This window comes from Leptopilina boulardi, unplaced genomic scaffold, assembly GCF_019393585.1.
Source record: "Leptopilina boulardi isolate dan_hultmark-lab unplaced genomic scaffold, ZJU_Lbou_2.1 LbouV2_119, whole genome shotgun sequence".
Lineage (NCBI taxonomy): Eukaryota > Metazoa > Arthropoda > Insecta > Hymenoptera > Figitidae > Leptopilina > Leptopilina boulardi.
The window spans coordinates 181,016-204,740 of NW_026137662.1; the positions used below are offsets into that span (position 1 = coordinate 181,016).

The 23,725-nt window shown below is 28.2% G+C and overlaps 1 protein-coding gene across 1 annotated transcript in view; it reads right to left on the reverse strand.

The window, feature by feature from the left end:
- The window catches only part of LOC127283820 (pikachurin), an 84,850-nt gene that overhangs the window by 21,182 nt on the left and 39,943 nt on the right, over positions 1-23,725 (reverse strand). The window contains exons 6-10 of the mRNA XM_051308915.1: positions 13,902-14,103; positions 12,948-13,092; positions 7,682-7,868; positions 4,790-4,929; positions 1,339-1,562 (exon numbers count right to left, since the gene is read on the reverse strand). Of these exons, the coding sequence (XP_051164872.1) occupies positions 1,339-1,562; positions 4,790-4,929; positions 7,682-7,868; positions 12,948-13,092; positions 13,902-14,103 (898 nt within the window). The remainder of the gene's footprint in view (positions 1-1,338; positions 1,563-4,789; positions 4,930-7,681; positions 7,869-12,947; positions 13,093-13,901; positions 14,104-23,725) is intronic.

Below are 23,725 nucleotides of genomic sequence, written 5' to 3' on the forward strand. Positions count from 1 at the left end.
GACACAGAATATAACTTTTTTTGAGAAAAGGCAAAAAAAGGAGAAAAAAAACCACCGAAGGAATTTCAATTTCCAAGAGTATTATAATATATCCTGTTGCGCCGTTAAAAGCTTCTTATACTATATATATATATATAACGTGTAAACTAAATCTCAACGAAAACTAAACATCCGTCACGGAAGTGTGTTTGCGCTTGTATGCCGCTATTAAAATTTGTCTAAGAAAAAAAAAGTTCTCGTTAAACAAATGTGGTCGACTAAAGAAAATATTGGCAAATTATTATCATTTATCTGAAAATTTAAATTCAATAATATATTTATACATTTCTCATGAAAAACATTGATTAGAATTTTTAATTTAAAAAAAAAAAATTATTCCAATAAAATTTTTTTAAAACGTAAATTGATTTTTATAGGATAATCATGTGACTATAATTTTAATAAAAATTAAAAAAATGCTTGTAAATTAAGAGTGCTATTCTTATATAATGAAAGTGATACGATAATTTACTCTACGTTTTGATAATCCTCATGTATAACATATCGTATCGGATTTAACTCGCTTAATTCATGATTAATGTATAAATTGAATGGCTGACCGAAATTGGCCGAATCCACTGGCGCTATTTGTCTCATGTGTCTGGTAGTATAAATAAGATATTGAGGGCAAATCGATATATATGTTGGAATATATATATATATATATATATATATATACTAGAAAAGCATTGAATTGTAAAATCAAGACCCATATTTTCTGACAGGTCTCTGGTAGCCTGTCATATGGGAGCGAAATCTTTTATAATAATTTTTACCTTCTGAAAATCGAAAACAAAGAGAAATAACACAGCGTTAAAGCCGATAATTCAAGAAGATAATTAAAAAAATTCACTTTCAGAATGAATTATTAAAATATGTAAAACAATAACTAATTTTTAATTTCATTTAGTGTACTAATTTGATCATATTGTTTTACACTTAGATGAAATTTTTATTTGAACCAATTATACCATTTTTTTGGTAATAATAAAATAATAATAAAAACATAATGTTTTGGTTACTTCAAACTTGAAAATTTTTTCAGATTCACTCAAAATTTTATTGAGCCTAATAAACTTTTCGTTGATTTAATCAAAAGTTTCTTCTAATTAAAAGTTAACTGTATTGAAGAAAAAAAGTAAAAAACTCTCTTAAATTTTCAACTAAAAAAACTGTGATAAAAGTAAATAAGAATTATATATAAATTTAAATCTGTTTCTTATCGGAAAAATATAATTAAAAATTGCGCTTGAAAAATAGAAGAGTAAATTTAGTTTTTTTCTCTTCTTTTTTTATTACCTCAGAGTTGCTGGCCCAGTTCCTAGATCGAAAGTAAATTGCACATGACCTCCTGATAGGTAAAGTGCAATAAAATCGCCAGTGGCATCACTGTGATGACCATTATAGAGAATCACACCATTTCGTGCTGTTGGTTTTAGAGTGACAGCCAATTCCAACCAGGAAAGTGAAGTTTCCGCTAATCCCGGATACCGTAAGTACGAGGATCCATTGAAGGAAGGTACCTGCGGAGAATTGTATTAGTTTTCGTTTTTATTATTACTATTTTTATTATTTTCTTACTATTATGTTATTACTATTATTATAAACATTTTTTTATTATTTTATTATTATTATGTTATTATTACTATTTATTGAAATTTCTACATCAGATTATTAATAAAAAAAAAACATTGTAGTAAGCCAGATAGGAATTACATAAAAAAAAAATTTAGTAGAAAAAACCAGTTTGGTCAGACAAAAGAAATAATTTTTTACTTAGATAATATTTCCAGTAGAAAAAACCAAGTATGGTCAGACAAAACTAAATACTTGAAAGAAAAATATAGTTTCATAAGCTGCATTACATGTTTTTAATGAAAAATAAATACAGATATACAGGGTAATTTTTATCTTCCGGATCCCTAAAAAAATTTTTTTAATTCCTCTTTTTTTGGCTTAAAAAACGAAAAAAATGAGATTTAAAAAAAATTTTTAGAGGTGCCGAACAAAAAATCACCCTGTATGTAGAAAAGAAAGTTATTTTGTTAAGAAAATATTTTGCGAAATCTCAAGTATAACGTAAAAATCGTTTCCCTGTTGAATTTAAAGAACTTTTCATTCACTTTTCGAAAAGATGGTGCACATTTGACAGACATAAAAGAGATAGCAACAGATTCAATTTTCCAGGTGCAAAGATGAATATATATATATATATATATATATATAGAATATTACAATACGTGTGTCACAGACTACACGTCGCAATATGTACGTCATTCTATTCTGAAGCTTCAACACTTTATGTTTTCACCGACTGCAAAAAAGAAAATACTATAAAAAGAAAAAAAGAAATTGCTGCTAATATACTTCCCAGGGAAATGAACAGGAAAAAAAAATAATCACGAGGTGCAAAAAAATGCAAATGGAACCTACATTTAGACAACATATATGAGTCTCACCGAAAAAATTACGCATATTAAGAAGCAAATGAAATCATAAAAAATAAAAAATTGCCTCTTTGAAAGTAAAAAGAAAAAAAATTAATTTCATTTATAATGAATGAAAGAAATTCGTTTGAAAAATTAACATTCCAAAGATCACGTAATAGTCGCATGTGTTAATTATGAAAATTCAGTGCAATTTTATTTGCAATTAAAATACGAAATTGGAAATTTGAATTGCATAAAATATTTTGTCATGTATGGGTTCATTAGAGAAAATGAAAATTGCTAAATAAAATATCACGTTACCTTGGAAACTTTATATATATATATATATATATATATATATATATATATTGAGCAACATATTAAAATCAATATATTGAAATTAACATTTTTAAAAAAACAGGGGAAAAATTTGATATATTGAAAATTAACAGTTTAATATTTCAAAATGTTTTATGTAAATTAACTTCCTTTTTACACGATACAATTATTTACACTCAGAGAAAAATTTATTTGATCGAAATTTTGGTTGAATTGATCAAATTTTGGTTGAATCAACCAACTAAATACATTGCTATCAATCTTTTGTTTAAATCAACCAAAAGTTTATTTGGTCTAATAAAAATAAAATTCTTTGTAATTAATTATTTAGTTAAGTCAAATTAACTTTTTCTCTGAGGGATATAAAATAAAAGAAAAAGCTTTTAAAAATCAATGTAATCCAAATAATAATATTCATTGGCACTCGATAACGATTTAGTCTGACTCAGTTTGTATAGTTTTATTCTACTTCCAACTATTGTCGCAATCGATATTGTACTGCGTCCAACGCATACATTATACTTCATATATACATATGTACGTATGTATATTACTAGATGTATGTATATATATATATATATATATATATATATATATATGCACATATTCCAGTGACAGACGCCGTATAATTTTCTCGTTGCCGTACGCGGGGTAATTACTATATCACGACGGGCAAAATATTAGCAACGAGAAGTAGTGTAGTTTCGACAACAATTTATCACGGCACATTGTAATTAGGTATTAAGCTCCCCGCAGCTTTAAAAGTCATAATGTTATGAATAGTAATTTTATTATACGGCACATTGAACTTTACAAAAAAAAAAAAAAAAAATTATTATACACTCACGTTATAGTAAATTGATTTTCCTGAAGAATATGGGGAAAAAATGCATTTCATAAAAAAAACAATTCCATTTAATGGCATAAAAAAAAGATCTTATCATATTTTCTGGTAAATTATTTTTTATACCATATCCTTTGAAATTATAATTATAACTCATTAAAAATTTACCATTATATATTTACAACTACCATTAACTCAAGGAAAATTTAAAATAAATGACTAATTTTAAAAAAATAAAAATTTATTATGAAAAAAACTAAAGAATAAAATTGCTAAAACTATAAAAAAAGAGTAACAGAATGAAAAAATGTATTTCATCAGAAATAATTTTGCAAGTATTTCCATTATATAATTTGCAAAATAATCCATGAGAAATGTTATAATATAATATATATATATAAAAATAAAATCTATTATTTCTTGAACTCTATTTGAATAAAAAAATTTCTTTCCCTTATCCAACGTTACTGAATAGAGACAAAAACCCTTGAGATTTTCTTTTTCTTTTATATTTTCTATTTTTTTTTATAAATGCTGCGAGTAATTTTCCGGGGGATAACAATAGAGTTTTAGAAGTGACGGAAAGAAAAAAAAATATTCGAATATTTTTATACGTACTCGAGATTAATATATATATATATCTATTTTTTTTTCTCGTGTCGTTACCAGGTGAGTAAAAATCTTCGTTACAAGTTATAAAACTTGATTATAAAAATAAATCGTGTAATTAAAAAGTGCAATTTAAGTTAAATTGCTTTCACGTGTTAAAAAAAACTGTTGGTTGACAATAAAATTTCGATTAAAAAAAGAAAAGAGATTTTTTTTCCATTTTTCAATATATGAAAACAAAATACTATGGGAAATATTATTTTTAATTGTTATTTAAACGAGAATTTATTTCTCGATGTACATTAAAATATGTGCCCGCTTTTATAAAAGAAAAAATTTGTTTTTTAAAAATTGATTTTATATCCTTTTTTTGTAAATTTATTATTTAAATAAATAAATAAGTAATAAATAAAATAATAAGTAAATAAATTAAAAAAAAAAATTTCTCATGGGGAGAGTATTTTTTATAAAAATATATTATTTGGACTTTAAATTATGTAAACAATTGTTTATTAATATGTTCACTTACTTGTAAATCGACTCTCGTTTCGCAAAGATCGCCAGTATATCCAAGAGGACAAAGACAGACAGCTGTATCACTACCAGTTGTCAGACATTTTCCACCATGTGAACAAGGAACTTTGCTACATCTGTCCGCCGTACATTCCTCTAAAAAAGAGAATAAATTTCATAAATTCATTAAAAACTACAGAAAAAACCTATTAATTTTTAATTAATAATTATTCATTGTATAAAACAATAAATTATTTAATAAATAATAATTAAAATTTATATTTATTATATTAATGGTTAATTAATAAAATTGTCATTATATAATAGTTAATAAATAAATTAATTAATTATTAATAATTTTTTTATCGAAAGTAATAATTAATTTCGTACTGAATAATATTAACTGCCTTTAAATTAAAACGAAAAAAAAAACATTTCGTTTAGCACTTAACTGTAATTGAATATATGTGACTGCGATCTGAGAGGTTGAAATTATTTTTTTTTTCATTTCCTCCCTCTCAAAAAAAGGAGGAAAATTGTATTTTAATCCTCCCGCGAATTACGAAATGATATATTGAAACGAGGTTGGAATGCACATTGAAATATCGCATTATTTTTTAGCGAGGGAACAAAAAAATGGTAAAAAGCGCAAACGTATATTTGAGGAAAAGAAAAACAATTTAACGGACCAGTCATTTCTTCCGGATGCGAAAGAGGTCGTTATGTGCCAGTTGAGTGGGCTCTGTGGGGTTGAAAATAAAGTCCAAATTTCATTGGCACATACACACACACATACATATATATATACAACTTGCGGCTATATACGAAAAGCTCTCTTTCGCTTTTGCCGAGTGAAAAAAAAATTGAAAAGAAAGCGTGTTGGAAAGAGTGGCCCACGAGTTTATGGCGATTAAAATAGTTTTGCTGTAAATTCAACGAAAGTGCGAAGTAATTGTATAAAAAAAAATGTAATAAAAGTGCCTCAGAGACTTTTTAAATTTTCAACAACCCTGTCGTTTTCATTACTAATTTTTTAAACCGTTTAAATTTTCCAACCATAACTGTAACTTTATTCAGAATATATCTCTTATTTAATTATATTTTATATTGTAATTTTATATTTTTTAAATGTCCATTTTTTTAAATAATAAAAATAATTCACTTTATGTAATTCTAAAATTAACAATATTAATAATACAATCTATATAAATAATAAATATGAAATTAAAAATAACATTAAACTGACTTTTCTTCTCCTCTGTGTGTATTAAAATTCTTTTTTTGGAATGTATCGCGTTATAAAGAGAACGTGAAGGACATTTTTTTTTTTTTTTTGTTATCAAAAGTGTGGCTTCCTATTGTCCAACCAACCGAAAACGAATCTTTACAAACTGCATCTCAAAGGGGTCACACTACCGGAAAGGTCTTCATCTCGATATGTCCTCGATGTTTTCGAATCGTTTTGTCACTGATTTGCCATATAAGGGTTCTTTCATATTTGTCCCTTTTTTCAAAAATCTTGATAATATTTTAGAGCAAAATTTTTAGGTTTTTTAAAGAATCACACTTTTAATGAAAAAAAAAATAAATTAATAATAAAATAAAATACCTAAAGTATTATTTTTCATGAAATAATTATGCGTCTCGATTGATTATCAATAAAATGAAAATAAAATAACGAAACTAATAATTAAATTAATTATAATTATTAATTTCAGTTAAATTGAAATTCGATTTATTTTCTATATATTGTAGATTTTCAATTAAATATATATCAAAAGCAGCAATAATAATAATAATTGATTATATTCTATAAATTTAGAGAAGAAAAACAATATTGAAAATATTGTAAAGAATTGGTTTTTTTTTAATAGATATTTTTACGATAAATTCTCATGGATAAATTTAGATTCATAAGGATTCTATACAATAATATCGTTTACCATTATTTTAAAATTTATGTGTATATAGAAAAGGATGGGGCTTATTGTGAAGTGGTCTAGAAAGTGGAATTGTGGTTTAAGCTGGCAACACACAATTCACATTGAAAATGATAATAGCGGCAATGGAATTATCTTGTTTTCAAATATGATAGCGCACTTATGGTGCAATTTTCACATATATATATATATATAAATGAAAATCATGAATTTGTCAGTATAACTCAGTTATTAACAGTGAATGTAAATGTCCTTAATATGAGAATTTTTCTATTATAAAAACAAGCCTAAAGAACCAAAAAACAATTCCCAATCATATACTACTTATAATTATTTATTTATTAGGTATTTCATTTATCATTTATAAAAACGTATAATTATTTTTGTTCATTTTCAATTTTTTTATTTATTTATTTTTTTTAAAGTTTCTTAGTTTTAAAAATTTTTCTTAGTTATTTTTTTTTATTTTTCTTAGTTATTTCCCATGGAGACAGGAAATTTTAGCGACGTAAACTCTTAGAAGATTTTCCGGACTTGAAAGTTTTAAACTTTTGATTTATATTTCTCGTTTCGATCGCAAAGTCATTAAAGCTGGCAACCTTTTAACTTCAATTAATTTAAATTGGCTTCAAAAATAAACTTATAATTGCCAACCCAGTTATATACAGTGAAGTCTTCTCTATTTTGTTTTAATAAAATTAAATACTAATTTCTTTACCGGGTTCCTGTGCACAAAAAAATTTAAATTCCCACATTTACTGCACAAAACTTAAATAATTTTTTCATTAGGAAAAAGAAATCTATTATTAATTAAATATAAATGAAAAATTCTCATCAAAAGAAAAATAAATAAAAAATGTTAAATGATGGAAATAATGAGTGAGAGAGATTGAGAGATAGAGATAGAGAATAGAGTGAATTGGAAATGTTGAATGATTTATTCTATGTGAAATGATCGATATACTAACCGACGTCAAAGCCATTTGCAGCATCTCCCCGAGGGGCGAGTGGGAAACGATAACGATGTTCGTTGGCCTCCAGGTGTCGGATGCAACCTCTGAAGCCATTTCTGACCGGAAGTCTCTCCAGACCAGTTGTGTTTCCTGGACCACCGACGAAAAGCGGTTCTCTGAATGTTATTCTCGAAAATAGTCCCTGTAATCAGAACAAATACAACATCAATTTACACATTTTCACTACATTTTTATTGCAAATTTCAAAAAAAGATCAAAAAATTATTTACAACAATCTTCTTTTTCCTTTTTTTTCTAAAATATTCCTAAATATATTTATTTTCTTTCAAACGAGGGGTAAACAAATTTTTAAAGTAAGTTGTACACTTGTGTTGAAATATTCTGAATTATCTGAAGTATCGCAAATATTTTATTTAAAAACAAAAAAATTAATTATTTTCAACTCAAAATTTTACATAAAACTGTTTCTAAATGATACTTTAAAATAGGATTTGTCAAAAATTTATAAACAAGTTGAGAAAAAAATAATGTAGATTTGCAAGTTTTTGAAATTGTGTCAATTGAGTTTCAATTAAAACAACACTCGAATTGGATTAAAAGGGGGGAGGGTGAAAAACTGAAAGTTTACGTACATACAAACATTCTAAATCCCCTGAGAGTTAAAACTAAAACAACTTTTGAGTAATACTAAAGTCATAGACAGCGGATATGTTGACGTTGAAATAGTTAAATAACTATATAGGAGTTTGAAGGCTTGTGGTCAAACTAGACGAAACTGTAATCGCATTGAATCAGTGATCGCATTTTCCCTTTTAAAACGACCTTCATCCAACCTTTAGTGCCATCATCTCCAGCATTGAACGAATGAAACTGACATAAGTCGATTCAATTTCTATAATATGGAAAATTTTTATTACATCAGAAACAAAATCAATTTTCATCAATATTTTATAAGCTCATCTCTATATTTTATAACATTAATTAATTATTCAATTATCTTTCATTATGTCTATCTATTTAATTGAAAAGTCAATTTTAAAAATTATAAAATGATTTTTTTAAAAAAATTTAATTTACTAAAAAACATTTAAGTCTTCGGGAAAAAAAATAAATTTCAAGTTTGAAAATGTTTCTCCCAAGAGAACTTTAAAATTCCAAAAGGTATTAGAAAATTCTCAAAAAAGTTTCTAAAAAGTTTTGTTAAAAGGAGTAGAGAAGAATTTTTTACAACTTCTTTCGAATGTCTCTTGAAGGTGCTCTAAAAATTTTTCCTGATTTGTAAATAAATCTCAAAATGCTTACAAACTTTTTCGAGAATTGCTATTATTTATCAGTTGCGACAAAATTTTAGAAATGAAATTTTTCTTCTTGAATTTAAAATAAAAATTTTTTATTTAAATTAAATTAATTTTTACAATATTTTTACCCTCAGTCGGTAAGGTAGATTTCTGTGTCGGTATGTTTTATATTTTCATTTTTCCTCGAAAAACAACAATAAGTGATTTAAATTGAAATATTAATACAAATAACAGAATTAAAATGCGACACCCAATTGATAATTATAATGACAATTTTTTTTCTTTTTTTATTTAAACAATTGAACATCCATCTCTAAATTCAATTTATCAGTATGAGGATTGGTTGCAGTAAATTAAAATGCCAATATATCAATACAAGTTGCATCGATCTACGAAAAAATTCCTGATTCCTGTTAGACTCGACTGTCAATCTGATTTTGCATGGATAATCACAAGTTCTGACATTTCTGAAAGCTATAAATTTATTTTCTTGCTGAAGATGCCAAGTACGTTTCCGACCAGGAGGAACATACATTTACTTATGAAAAATATATGTATATACGTGTTCAAGTATATTTTCAAGAGATATATGTGTGTGTGCAGAAAATAGGGATGATATCGTCGCTATTGATCGCAGTAGTCTCGAATCACTTTTCCCTCTCTCTATCTTTCTCTCTCTGCTACGAAGTTCCAGACACAGACTCAATAAGACACATACACATATATAGTTTGTTTTTTCACAAGCGCACTAGTGTAAGCGAACCCAGACACGCGCCATGGATTTATTTCGCGACTCTTTGGATTATCGAAAGAAGAAACCCAGGTAAAGCCATGAAAGGGACTCGAATTCGCCGCACTAACGGAAACGACATCTTGTAAATTTGCGTTGGAACGCGCACCAAGTGAAGGAATCCGTTTACAGTAGGACCTCGGAAATTGGACCTCCCCTTTATCGATATAACAGTTACCCTTATGTAATTTAATACACATATATTGGGAACTACAATTTTAAGGCATCCTTTGCGACAAAGTTCGAGGTAGACTCAATTTAGGGTCAAAGTAAGTTAAATGTAGGATCAAAGTCGGTCTATTCCTACTTTATATTCCTACTTTACTTAGGTCCAATTTAAAATCAAAATAGGTTCAATGTATATTAATTGTAAGCTCAAAAAAGGTTCAATGTAGGTCAAATATAGTCTCAAAGTAAATTTAATGTAGGTCAATTGTAGGCTCAAAGTAGGTCTAATGTAGGTCTAAAGTAGGTCTAAAGTAGGTACAAAAGTGGGTCAAAAGTAGGTCTATTTCTACTTTGCAATAAAGTAGGTCTGATTTAAAATCAAAGTAGGTTATAGGTTCAATGTATGGCAAAACAGGTCGAAATGACAGCTTCTTTGACTGATTTTTAGGGAAAATTTAACTTCCAACTTTCTTTTTGGTACAAAAAATATATTTTTGTACCGCTTTAGGAAAGGCAAACAGTTGATGCTGACGGCAATTTACATCCTAAGTGGATTAGGCAAGATGTACTATATATATTTACTGTTGAGTTACTATTTACGAGGTGGATTCCCGGAGCACACATTCGTGTTTCGATCTCTTCGCACGAGGAAACATTTCTATATGTATATGTATATGTATCCATATATACATTCATGGAAACATTTAATATATGTACCTTGGGGTACAGACTCGTCACCACGAGACGACTGCAACGAAGAGAACAGCAGTTTCAAAGTAAATGTACTTTGGAAAAGTCTGCCAACTTGCCAAAAGCAAGTTCGCAAACGATGAAACGACTTTACCATATATATATAATATTTGTATTTTCACAGATCTAAACATCATGCGAAATCTTCAACTATAAACTTTATAACATTTTGCTTTTAATTCAAAATAACTGCTGGGTGATTCTAATTCCCCGAGGGAGGCAAAACTGTGTCACTTACAATTATCTCGATAGATACATGTATATCCTCGACAAACTCTTTTTGTTATTTTCAACTAGAGTGATTAAAATTTTTAAAAAAACTAGAATTAAATCTATTTATGAAAAAAAATCGCAGACAGTTAATAAAAGATAGTAAATATTTTAAATTATATACACTAGAGTTATAAAAAGACTGCTCACTCTTATCATTAATGAATCAGCATTGTTAGCAAAAAAAAACTCGAATGTAAGCATCCATTATGTATTTACCGGCTGATCAACTTGGATTTTTAGTGAAAAAAAAGAGAGAAAGTGCTACGACAGCAGAAAGAAAAAAAAGAGTTAACGACGACTTTCCTGAGTGTAGGTTTGGCGTTTGCTAATTATAAGGTTGTTGTCAGAACATCCAAAAGGATTAACTTTGAAATTCCCTCCTTAAAAGTTGATTAATGTCACAAGTCATTCTCATGTATATACGAAAGTATAGAGGTATTTAATTTTCTATCCAATTTCCTTCAGCTTCTTCAATTTTAAACTTAAATCAATTTTAGCTTTTTAAATTGAATAAATTCGCAAAGCAAATGTTTCGAAAATATTGTTTTTTTTTAACTTCTTTTTTCAAATATCAATATTGAAACTTATATGCGAAAAAGAAAATAATGGAATAATGCAAAAAAAATCTATATACTGAAATAAAAGTTTGAAACTGAATCTTTAAAATTCAAACCATCTAAATGTGGTCGCATCTACAGATTTAAAATATTGGAATCTTAAAGTTTTTGTTGAAGAGAAAGTTTCACATCTTCAAGTTTCAAAGACATCATTTGAAAATGATATTGTAAAATATTCTCCCCCGCGTGAAAGTGATTTTAAGTTTGAATTATAAAAATAATTTTGATGCTACTTGTTTTAAACAAAGAAATATATATTTTACTTGGAGGTACTTCAGGATATTTCAAGATAATTCTCAGTAATGCAAAATACATCAGGATATTCTACGATACTACTGATATTCAAATATTCCTTAAAAATTTCTAGAATAAGTTGTGCTATCTCGACGAAAAATAATTATTTTCGGAGATTAATTAACCTTCTCTCTCACTCTCCTTCTCAAAAAATAAAAAGTGAAAAATAATAGGGAATTTTAAGTAGCTTGTAACTATTCGGGAATCCAAGCTTGGTTGAATTTATTTAGACAGAATTTCTATGGACATGGAATAATGGGTAATCGCAGCCTCTGCATAGTTGCACTTGAGAAGAAGGTGGTCGCGTTGAGTGCCGTACAAACTTATTACGAAGCAATTTGCAAGTCTTATGAGAGAAGGCAAGAAAGAGAACCTCGAAGTTGAGATTTAGAAGGGTACCAGAGTTAAAGCTCGTGATGTTAGTGAAGGAGGCTTTGAAAGGCATTTAATTCGGCTCGTTATACTCGCTTGCTTTTTGTTAAAAAAAAGAGAAGGAAAAAAATTAAAATAAAAACAAATAATGACGTTGTTGAAAAATAGTCTCCTTTTTTGCATTGAAAAATTTTCAACTTTTTTTCTCCCCCCATTTTTAAAGTATAAATTACGAAAAAGATTTTTGTATTTCCATAATAGTAGGAAGAGAAGGAATGTTTAAAGAGCTGATTAAAACATTTTAAATCTAAAGCAATTGAGCGAATGGAATCTCTTGAAACATTCAGTTCCAAAGGAAATTCGAAATTAAAAGATTTGAATATGTTTTTCATATACTCTCGGCTAAAACGAATTGAATGTTTTTTTTTTTAATTTCAAAATTAAATTAAACCGTAAAAAAATTTCAAGCAATGAAAATGCAGTATTCAGTTGAAAATTAATAAATTTCTACACTCAGAGAAATCTTTTATTTGAATCTTAGAAAAATATATTTTTTCACTGGGTGTATAATTAGTAATTTTTAAAAAGTAATTACATTTAATTAATCATTGTAATGTGTCATTGTACTATTCTTTTGGAATTAAATTAGAAATTAATATGGGAGAATAATGCTTTAGGTAGATTTTAATTCAAATTACCTTTGATCTGCCCTGAACTCTCTTCTCACGGTTGAGTTGAATCCAAGCATCCCATCGATGCCTATAAATGCTCAGGGTGTTCCATTCATTGAGTTTAACAGGCTCCGAGCTTCTAACAATTCCAACTCCACTACCACAGTCAAACCTGCAAAATATATAGCAGCTATTATTAAAAATGAAACAAAAAAAATAATAGTTCCTATAAAATTATAATTATTTCGAAAAATTCAATAAAAACTAATTTTGATTTTACCTAATTAAATAAAACATTTCTCTGCGGGTGTAAAACTATCACTAAACATAAGTTTAAATTTTTGCTGTTGTAAGGTCCTTTTTTTCGTGAAGCGTTACATATTTTATTAATTTTTTTTCTACAATCTTATATGCTGTCTTATATTATAAAGAAGAGAATTAGAGAACTATCATTTAAGTAATTTTTATCAAGAGAAATTCGATTAAAATTTCATCAACTGAGAGTAAGGAATCAGAAGATACTGCGCGAGACTTGATTATACGGAATCTTTAAGAGCATTAACCGATTCAATATTGCCACAGTAAGCTATTCTGTCTTAGAGTAACACTTGAGCAGATCAACACCTGAAATTAATTATCGATTATCGATAATCCCGTAGATTGAGGCCATCAAAAAAACATATTCTGGCATTAAACATTCATAGACAATAATAATATAAGTTTTAAAAAAGTTTTTTTTTTCTTCAAATTTTCTACTATATATGTGACGCTGCATTTTTAAATCGTACTTAGATGCTCTTTCATGAAAAAAATACTCTAGGATAGTTTATTCTTTATACAAAAAAAGATAGGAAACTATAAAATACAATATTTTTTATTAAAATAAAAAAAGAATTATACTTTATGTCTGAGTAAATGATTGTGGCTTTTTTATATTGTATTTTGGTAGAAAAAAAATATAAAATTGTGCGGTGGTGATACCTGAACTCGATGAAGCCATGATGAAGTATCAGGGCCATAAAGTCACCCTGGAGATCATCTCGTTCACCGGCTAGTAGCAGAACACCGTCCCAAGCTTCTGGTCGAAACTCGAGCTCCAGTTGAACATGCTTGTAGGCTGCTCTTAAAGCAGGAAAGGCGAGCCAACCCGAACCCGTGAAGCGTGGTGACCTCACTTCCGTTTCTGCAAAAAAAAAAAAACGAAAAAATTGATAAAAACAAAATAACAAAAAAAAAATTCTTGAAAAACACCCGAGAATGTAACACGATTCCTGAATAAAACGAAAAAAGCAAGGTATATACAAAGAAATCGAACAAAGAATAAAAGTTTCACACAAAGCCGTAAAGTTGTAACTCTTTGAAATTCACCAGCAAAAGCTTTGAGTAAAAAATAATACTGAGTCGATTGAGTTAATAAAAAAAATCCAAATAAAAAATATTTATTTCTAAAAATATAATATTAAATTGAATCTCGATAAAATTAATTCGATGACATATTGAAAAATCGACAATCTTTTTTTTGGGGGGACGGGGGAAATAAAAAAAAAGGAAAGACATCTGTTCTACTTTCAATGATGAATCCTTTTCCTCTTACAATTTTTAGTGATTTCTTTCCTTTCCAAAAAACGGAAAGAACGACCTGAATCCAATCAGTCTCAGACTGAGTGGAAAAGAAAGGTACTCTAAGACTTCCTTTACTCGAAACATTTTTTTTTTATTTATATATATCAGGAAAATTGAGGTCATTGGAAAATTGGAAAAATGACACCATATTCTTGCTTTACCAAGTTTTTCGTATATATATATTCAGATTCTGTTTTCGATCCAAGGGTCTTTGAATACAAAATGTAGTACTTGTTTAAAAAAGAGCATTCACTATTTTTCAAAAAAATAGTTTTTCGGTTTTTTTTAAATATCAAGTGGGCAAAAAATATTTAATTACTAGAACCAGATATTTTTTCATTTGCTATTTTTATTACTGAAAATTAAGATAACTAAATATTTAATTAATTATATGGTAAAAATTATGAATTAAAAAACAAATCATCTCTGACCCAAATCATGTTAAAGTCTCATACAATAAACCTAATTTTCTAACAAAAGTTCAACTAAAGTTCATAAACTACCAGGGCCTTGATTGTTTGTAAATTATCACAAAGGCTGTGTGGCATTCTCAGTTTAAGCCCCACTGCATCCAGGTCGAATTTGTTGGCAGTAGATCCTCAAAGACAAGAAGTCTTGAGTAAAAGGGTGGGGGGGAGGGAGTGCCCAGGATGCTTGAAATAAATACCTCATCATGAAATATTCATCTCACGTTTCCCTTAAAATACCTCTTTTTTCCTAAACCACAAGCAGTTCACCCTTCTTCAATATATATCTATATTGTTTTATTACCATATTTTTATTTCAGATTAAATAACCCTCAATTTTATGGTTGTTGCCCGAAAAAAAATCAATTGTTTTTTTAAATCAATGATAGCATGAAAACAATCGACAGAAAAATTTCGGCGCGATTTTTAAAATTGCAAACAATCAAAAATTGTGATAGGTTGATTTTAAAAATGGCGCCGTAATCTTTCTGTCGATTGTTCGGGCATTTGCAATTTCGGACAAATGAAAATTCTATTAATTAGATATTCTGTTAAATGATTTTTTGGAAAAATATATAAATATAAATAAATAAATATAAAATAATAATTCGAATAAATAAAAATTTGTCTCAAAAAAATTATTTCAATGATAAGGTAGAAATAAACACATACAATAATATTCAACTCACCAAAATTTTACCACACAAAAAAAAATAAATCAAAAAAAAAAAAAATAATTTCGTCCCTCTAGCTTGAACAACATGAAAAGTATCTTTTGGGGAAGATATATGAATCTCTGTTTTCGATACAGTCGAAGCGTGAAACAAGAAAATATGGTTGAGGAAAAATCGAGGATTTCGACTCTATATATATATATATTTACTGTATAGAGGAAAAGGGCTTATGGCGTGTTTTAGGCGTATACGTATATGGAGGTAGGAGAAAGGTCGTATCGATCACCTGAGTTGAACAGAAATACTGGGGGAAGGGGTATGAAAGATGTTCAGGTTGAGGATGAACGATAAATCAACGGATAGAGAAGAAAATAGAACAAGTTCGACCTGCCTTCAGATAGAATTCCTCTTTATATGGTGGGGGGGAAAAAACTCCAAGAGACGCTCAATCGCACGTGGATACACCCAAAAGGGACGTGAGGACTGCAAATCTTTGAAATCAGGACAAAAACGAAATAAAAAAATTTTATAAATATATATTAACCAAATATACCGCCGACTAGGTCATTCCACATGAATAAGAAAAGTCAAGACTTGAATTTAAAGAAAAATAAACCAGTTCATAAAATAAAAAATTATTTCTTTTCAAACTTTACCTATAAAATTAAATTCATTCACCAAAAACCGAATCAAAATTAGATTCTTACTTCCGTTCACTGAATCGAATCAAAATTAGTTTCTACATTTGTTTTTATTTAACGAAATCAAAATCAGATTTGAGTGCAATGAAAGTAAAACAATAAATTTCACTAGTTCCTGGCTACAAACAATTCGAATTCTAATAAATGAGAAAAGATTCTATATTATCGAAAAATTTCTTTTCGAAATTTTTAAGAAAGTAAATGGAAGCCTTTCTCTTCTTGTACAAACACGATTGATGAAATACGAGAGAGTGTAATGATGATCATGAAGCCATACAAAATATTCGAACCCTTCATCCTAGAAACCTATAACTTAATCTTTAAATAACTTTTAGAAAAAGGCAGTTTATGGTATAAATATATAAATACTTGCACACACACAAGTTAAAAAGTATATTTTAAGGGTCGTATAGTTCATTAGACCGCAGGATGTTCCTGTTAGCGTTGCAGGTCGCTGAAAAATGCAACAGCGTATACGAGTAGAGGCAATATACTTTTAGTGGTAAGGGAGGGTCTACCTTCTCGTATCCATTAACAACACCCCTGCCACAACAATGGCGGCCCTTTGGGAATAATGTTTCCTAGTCGTATTTATACACCGTCAAATAAATATATATCCCAAGACTCTTTTTTTCCCCTCATCTCTAAATCTTATTTTTCATTATTTTACTGTACTAATATTACTTACTATACTATACTATACAAATATTTACTATACTACTATTTACTGTACTAATTAAAAAAATTTACTATACCCTAAATTATAAAATAATTATCAATCACTATTATTCTTGATTTGGAAATAAATTTTTTTTCTCTAGGCTATTTCTATATTGCAAACAAAAAATTTTTTTTGGGTATAAATACAGGGAAAATACATATTTTTTAGCGACCCAGTACGACAATTTCTATTTCCATTCTCTGATAATCCTGCGCAGCTTTTCTCTGCAGCAATTGTTACAGATATTTGCACCTGCTGTCGACTGTTTGTGCTTGTAGCTTAATACTACATACAATGGTTAAAATTTTGTGTATACAATGGACAATAAAGGTTCTCTCTCTCTCTCTCTCTCTCGCTCGCTCTCAGATGTTCTCCGGATTTGCAATGTTTTGTTTTAGTTCACTTAAAATCGCCAACAATAGCAATTATGTATTTTCCATATATATATAATAAATAGTGAACTGATATGTTAAATTGCAAACCGCATTTCACATTCAAAGTAACTGGCTCAGAAACGATTTTAGCTTAAAATGTATATTTCCGCTTGAAAGTGCACATCTAAAGAATTCCAATTCTATCAAATATTAATAACGAAAATAATAACAAAAATAATAATAGAAAGAAGTAATAATAATAATTTAATAATATATTAAAAAATAATCCATGAAAATAGATGTCTATTTAAAAAAAAATAGATAAGTCGTCTCGTTAGTTACATTTTCATAAATTATTTAAAGCTGAAATATATTTTGGATTTGTTTCATAAAATTTGAAACAAAATTTATTTCCGACACTTGAATTTCGTATGAATAATTTTGGGAACCTAGTTTCTCAACTGACAACTTTATGGACAGGTGTACGAAAAAAAATGACACACAATATTCAACCTGAACTTTCTGACGATTTTTTTCTTCTTTTATTGTCACACGGAGAGAAATAGATGGTAAGAACTTATGATCTTAAGATGGTAAAAACAAGATGTTATCCGGTACTATCATTATGCTACTCTTTTTGTAACAAAGATGTTACAAAAAGTATGGTTATGTTACCCAATACAATCAAGATGTTACTTTGTATAATCTGGATAGTAATTGATAGAATCTAGACTGCTGTCCGTATATGTAAAATCAAATATGGTACCTGGTATTATCCAGATAGTACCCCGTACCATCTATTTCTCTCTGTGCAATTTCTGAAGATATAAAATTCAAAATTTCAAAAAATTCAATGCTTACTGTTGTGATAACAAAAATTTGTTGCAACAACAAACTGGATTTGTTAGTTCTATCTTAACAATCCGGTTATTTCACTGTAGACTTAACAATTCCTTTTTCTAAACTTTTTAATTTCTACTTTTTTATGCTAGAAAATTCTCTCTAATATATATATATAAAATAATTCCCCTCAATTCAGGATCATCGATAGAAAAAAAGCTTTCAACACAATAAATAAAGTTTCAAGACATAAGTTTAAAGATTTTAAAACCAGAATGAAAAGTTTTCAAAAAGTTTATCTTTCTTTACTCTTTCTCTCTCATTCCCTATATATACAAAAAGCTGCAATTGTTTATCGCTTGAGAGGATGCAAATTTCAAAAGCTTAAATCAAGAAAGCTCAAAATGACAAACAGTAGATTTCTATTTAAAATCCCAAGAAGAAGGTGCGACTTATTTTTAATAATACTTTTTTGTCATGAAAAATATTCGTTCAGTGACAAATATCAATTATTATTTTTGCTACAATAAATTGAACTAACAATGATTTTTTTTTAATTTGTAAGCTCAAAGTAGAAAAATTTGTTTCTATTTTAAAAATCCATTTTTAATGGATACCTACGCATAACAAAAAAATCTCTCTTATTTCTTAAAAAGCACTTTTTCTGAAGTATCCTTTATCTGAAACTCAATGAAAGCAACAAGAGAGAGAGAGAATTGCTATTTTTGCAAGCTCCATATTTGAGCGGTACACTTCTTCGTGGCTAAGCTCATATAAACGAAGAAACGAGTATCGACAAAACAATTATTATCGTGAATGTATGAGTTGGGTGTGTTCTCTGGGTACCCCTTGAAAAGCTCGCACACGTAACGATTTGTTTGCAGACGTGCTCTCTCTCTCCCTCTCTTTCTCTCTGTAAAACAGTGCAAAAGAGCCGTCAACGGCAACGATTTTTTAACTCCTGTATCAACCCATAACTAACTTCCGTAATTCCAGTAAAAAAAAAACCCCCCGACTCAAATTATTACCCCTTAGTTATTTAAAACTTTTTCTAGGCGCATGATTATTTCATAAAAATAATGCTAATTCGAAAAATGAAAATTTGTCCAAAAAAAAATGATATATTTATAAGTACTAAAGAATAACTTGAATAATAATTAAATATAATACAAAAAAAGAAAGGAAAGGAATAATCTGAAAATTTTAAATTACATTGCACTCATTAAATTTTAAATGAAAAATTTCGATCAAGTTCTTTTAAAGAATAACCTATATGTCATTAAAGTGGTTCGATGGTCGTGATTGAATTTCCGATAATTAGTAGCCAGTTTTATGAAACGTAATTGGGTTCGTTTTCAAGTAATTGAGATGAAAATGTGTTTTTTTTATATATATAAAGGTGTACACCTGTCGGTCAAATTTAAAGGAAATAATAGCCTTTTCCTACTATATATATATGCTAGAAAACGACTGTAATGTAGGAAGTTCATCTCTTGCTTTTATGTGGTTGAGAAAACAAAACGATGGTTCAGTAGTAACGACCTGTCTGACATCAACAGCAATATGGCTCACTCGGTACATTTTCTACAATCTTTATGGTCTACACTTTCATTTAGATCCTTCAAGATATCATTATTTTCAAATTCAACTAAAAAAAATTTAATAAGTTATTTTCAAAATTCAATTCCCTGGCAAAAGTGGTAAATACTATTTCGAAATTTCTTCACGAATCAATCAGTTTTTATCCGGGTACTTCAGATAATTTAGGACTATCAAAAATATTAAGGTTACAAAAAAAAAATAATTTGGACCGAGTTTTTAAAAAAGAAAAACAAAACGGAAATTTTAGATATCGAATTTACATATGTTAGTTTAGCGTTGGTTCCTAACACTCAATGCGTTGGTACTATCGATTTTATAATCAAGTCGCAAGCGTTGAACTGTGGCTTCGTCGCGGGCAAGTTCCTATTTCACCTAACGATGTTGGACTCACCCCTGCCATTAAAGTAAAGGTCATTCTTATACTTGTTTCACATGCATGAGACTCGTTCAAACTGACACACGGAATACAAATTTTTTCCAAACGGACTTTTCTTCTCTAAACCCTCTATATATATATATTTCCAAATACTATACGAGCAAATAACATTCTCTCTAAATTTAAATCAGTGAAATTTTCAGATACTCGAAATCGGTAACTGATCATGTTAGTGATCAAGAGGATCGACCACTAACAAATTGCATAGAAAAAAAAACTTTCTCATTAAGTTGAGAAGTTATATAAAAAGCACTTGTGGATGTTATATTGGAAAAAAATATATCTGCACACGCAAAGCCTTTAGGGAATTCAACGAAAATATTTTTTAATTAAAAGAAATTGCACAGCATATAAACAAAGTAACCTGTCTAAAAATAAGAATTCCACTTTTAATATGAAAATTTTTTAAATTCTAATTTATTAAAAATTTCTCCTAATTATTAAATTAAATTATTGCAAAATATTGTTAGACTGTTGAAATAAATAAATAAAAAGAAATGTTCAAGAAATTTTTCCAAAAAAAAAGAAGAATTTAAAAAAAGAATTTATAAATTCGATTGAAAATATGGAAGAGAAAAAAAATTACTCAAGAAACATATTCACACATGAATTCAGTAGCTGTTGACCTCTTTTTTATTGATTTACCAAAAGAAAAGGCCATTGAACTATGTTGAACTTTTGGTTGATTTTTCAAGTAAAATTGTATATTATTAGTAATTACAAATATAAATTTGTCGTGTCAATCAATAAAATTTAGTGCAGAAAGTAGAATACTTAAAAATTCTACAAATTAAAAATATATATATTTCCATTTTGTTATTAAAATTAGAATATTCTATTCCTATACTTTCATCTTATCTAAGAATAAATCAACTCTCTAAATCTGAATAAGTGGAATTTCACTTATAATGTTTCAAAAGTCTTCCACGTAGAAAAATAAGTGTATATGCACTTAAAAATAAGTGAAAAATTTTGAGTGAAAATTACTTATTTTCAAGTGCATATACACTTATTTTTCTACGTGGAAGACTTTTGAAACATTATAAGTGAAATTTCACTTATTCAGATTTAGAGAGAATATCTTCTTCTACAGAGTTACTGAGAGAGCGCGTGTAAAAAAATTCATTTTTACTAATATTTAATTTATTTTTACAGCGAAAAAAAATATTCTCAAATTTAGAATATTATACACCTCCGTCCTCAAAGGGTTAAGCATAAAATATCCGAAAATAGCTGCCAAGTATATATTTCAAATTTCAGAATGCATTTTTTCAGTACATAAAAAAAGAAATTAAAAACACAAATTGCCCATCGATATATCGACGCAAAATAATTTAAAAATCTTGATGAGCAGATATAATTATCATTGCGACAGTTATAATGGAAGTTGACAGTTCTCCCGATCATCTGGAGTAAATTCGAAAATTTGGAATATGAGGACAATCAGCACGCAGGTTAAATTGATTATAAAGTAACCGGATTCGGATTACAAGTAGAATTTAACAGCAGTCATAAAGAGAATTTATTACTCTGACCGATAAATTTGCGCCCGGGGGGAGAGGTCGATTCCCCAGATGCTATATGGCATTATGCGAAATCTGTAACTAGCATCGCGACACCCATAATCCAACGTTAGCTACGCATGTTATACATATATATACATACATGCACCTGTAGAGCAACTGAGCATACTCTAATCGATTAACTATCCGCTGTGATGCGGTAAATTGTATTTGTGCGTCGTAAGGGACTAATACTTGAACCTTGTTGTATTGTGTGAATATAACCGACCTCACATAGAGACAACTTGCCAGAGGGTTATACTATTACCGAGGAGACACACCATTGATGACCACTTCTTTGCGTTGACCCGACCCCTCAAGGAAGTCTCGTGCTCACTTTATACATGCATACACAGTTCAGGGGCATTTCTTTCTGCGATGATATTTACTATACTTTCTTAACTGGTATCCGAGGAATAAAAATCGCTAGTATAAAGACATTCACGAAAGTTGAATTTTCTTTTGTTTCGATATTTGAAAAGAAAACAAAAACACGAACAAAAAGTAGAATTTGATTTTGATTCCGATTAGTAAACGTAATACAGGTAGAAACTGATTTTGATTCGGTTTAAAAAGAGTATCAAAGGTAGAATCTGATTTTTATTCGGTTTGGTAAACAAAACGAAAATATAGTAAAAACTAATTTTGATTTCCTTTGGTGAACGAAACTAAAGTAGAATAAAATTTTTATTCGGCTTTACTAAACTAACGTAGAAACAACTTTTGATTCGGTTTGGTGAATTAAGCCAAAGTAAAATCAAAAATTGAATCGGTTTCAGTAAACGAAACGAAAGCAGAATCAAATTTTGATCTTCGATTCCGATATAGAAAATAAAACTCAATTGACTTTTGATTCTAATTTTGTTATTAAAATTAAAATATATTAAGGACGAAAAACTTTAGACAGAATTTTGGATCAAAAAACTATCATCAAATTATTTTAATTGCCATCCACTGAATTGACTGCCTATAGTATAAAAATTCCAACAAAATTGAGATACAATTTTGCAGAATTTATTTGATGAAAAAATTATGAATTAAAAATATCGTGAAATATTATATATATATAACAAACGATAAAATGAACGGGAAATGAAAATTAATCGTGAGTATTCCATAAAACAAATAAAATGAAAAAAAACCAAAATGTCAAAGTACCTGAAACAGGAGTAAATTGCATTTATAAAATTCGAATATGAATTCGACAAATGGAAGAAATTAGCTACTGGCGTGGGAAAGAATGATAAATTATGTAATTGATTTTTAATTACTCCTTTCTACTGAGTGTATTGTTTAAAAGTTTAATTACAACACGGATATATCAAAATATCACTGCAATAAGATAAAAATATGTCTTAACAGGATTTTTATTTTTACATTCTTAACTCTTTGAAATAATAAAAATTAATAAAAATTTTAGTTATAAAATTTTCATTCTAATTAAAAGAAATCTCTTTTTAATTAAAAAAAAAAGAATTGAGAAAAGAACTGAAGTGCATTTAATTCATTTCAAAATTAAGACTCTAATCTTTAAATGTAACTTGAATACACCTGGGAGGAATATAGTCTCTAAGCTGTTCTAAGCCTCTGATCGCGTGTCTCAGGATTAATGGGAATGTTCAATAAACTCATACATGTACACCAATGCGACACTATGTAAGAGAGAGACAGAGAGGTCGATCACAACTACTCCGACTGTTATAGATAGTAAACCCGCGCTATTGCATAATTCTGAGAAGATTAATTAATATCATCAACAGTATACTCAAAGTTAAGTCTCGCTCTCAATTGTCTGATAATTTCAA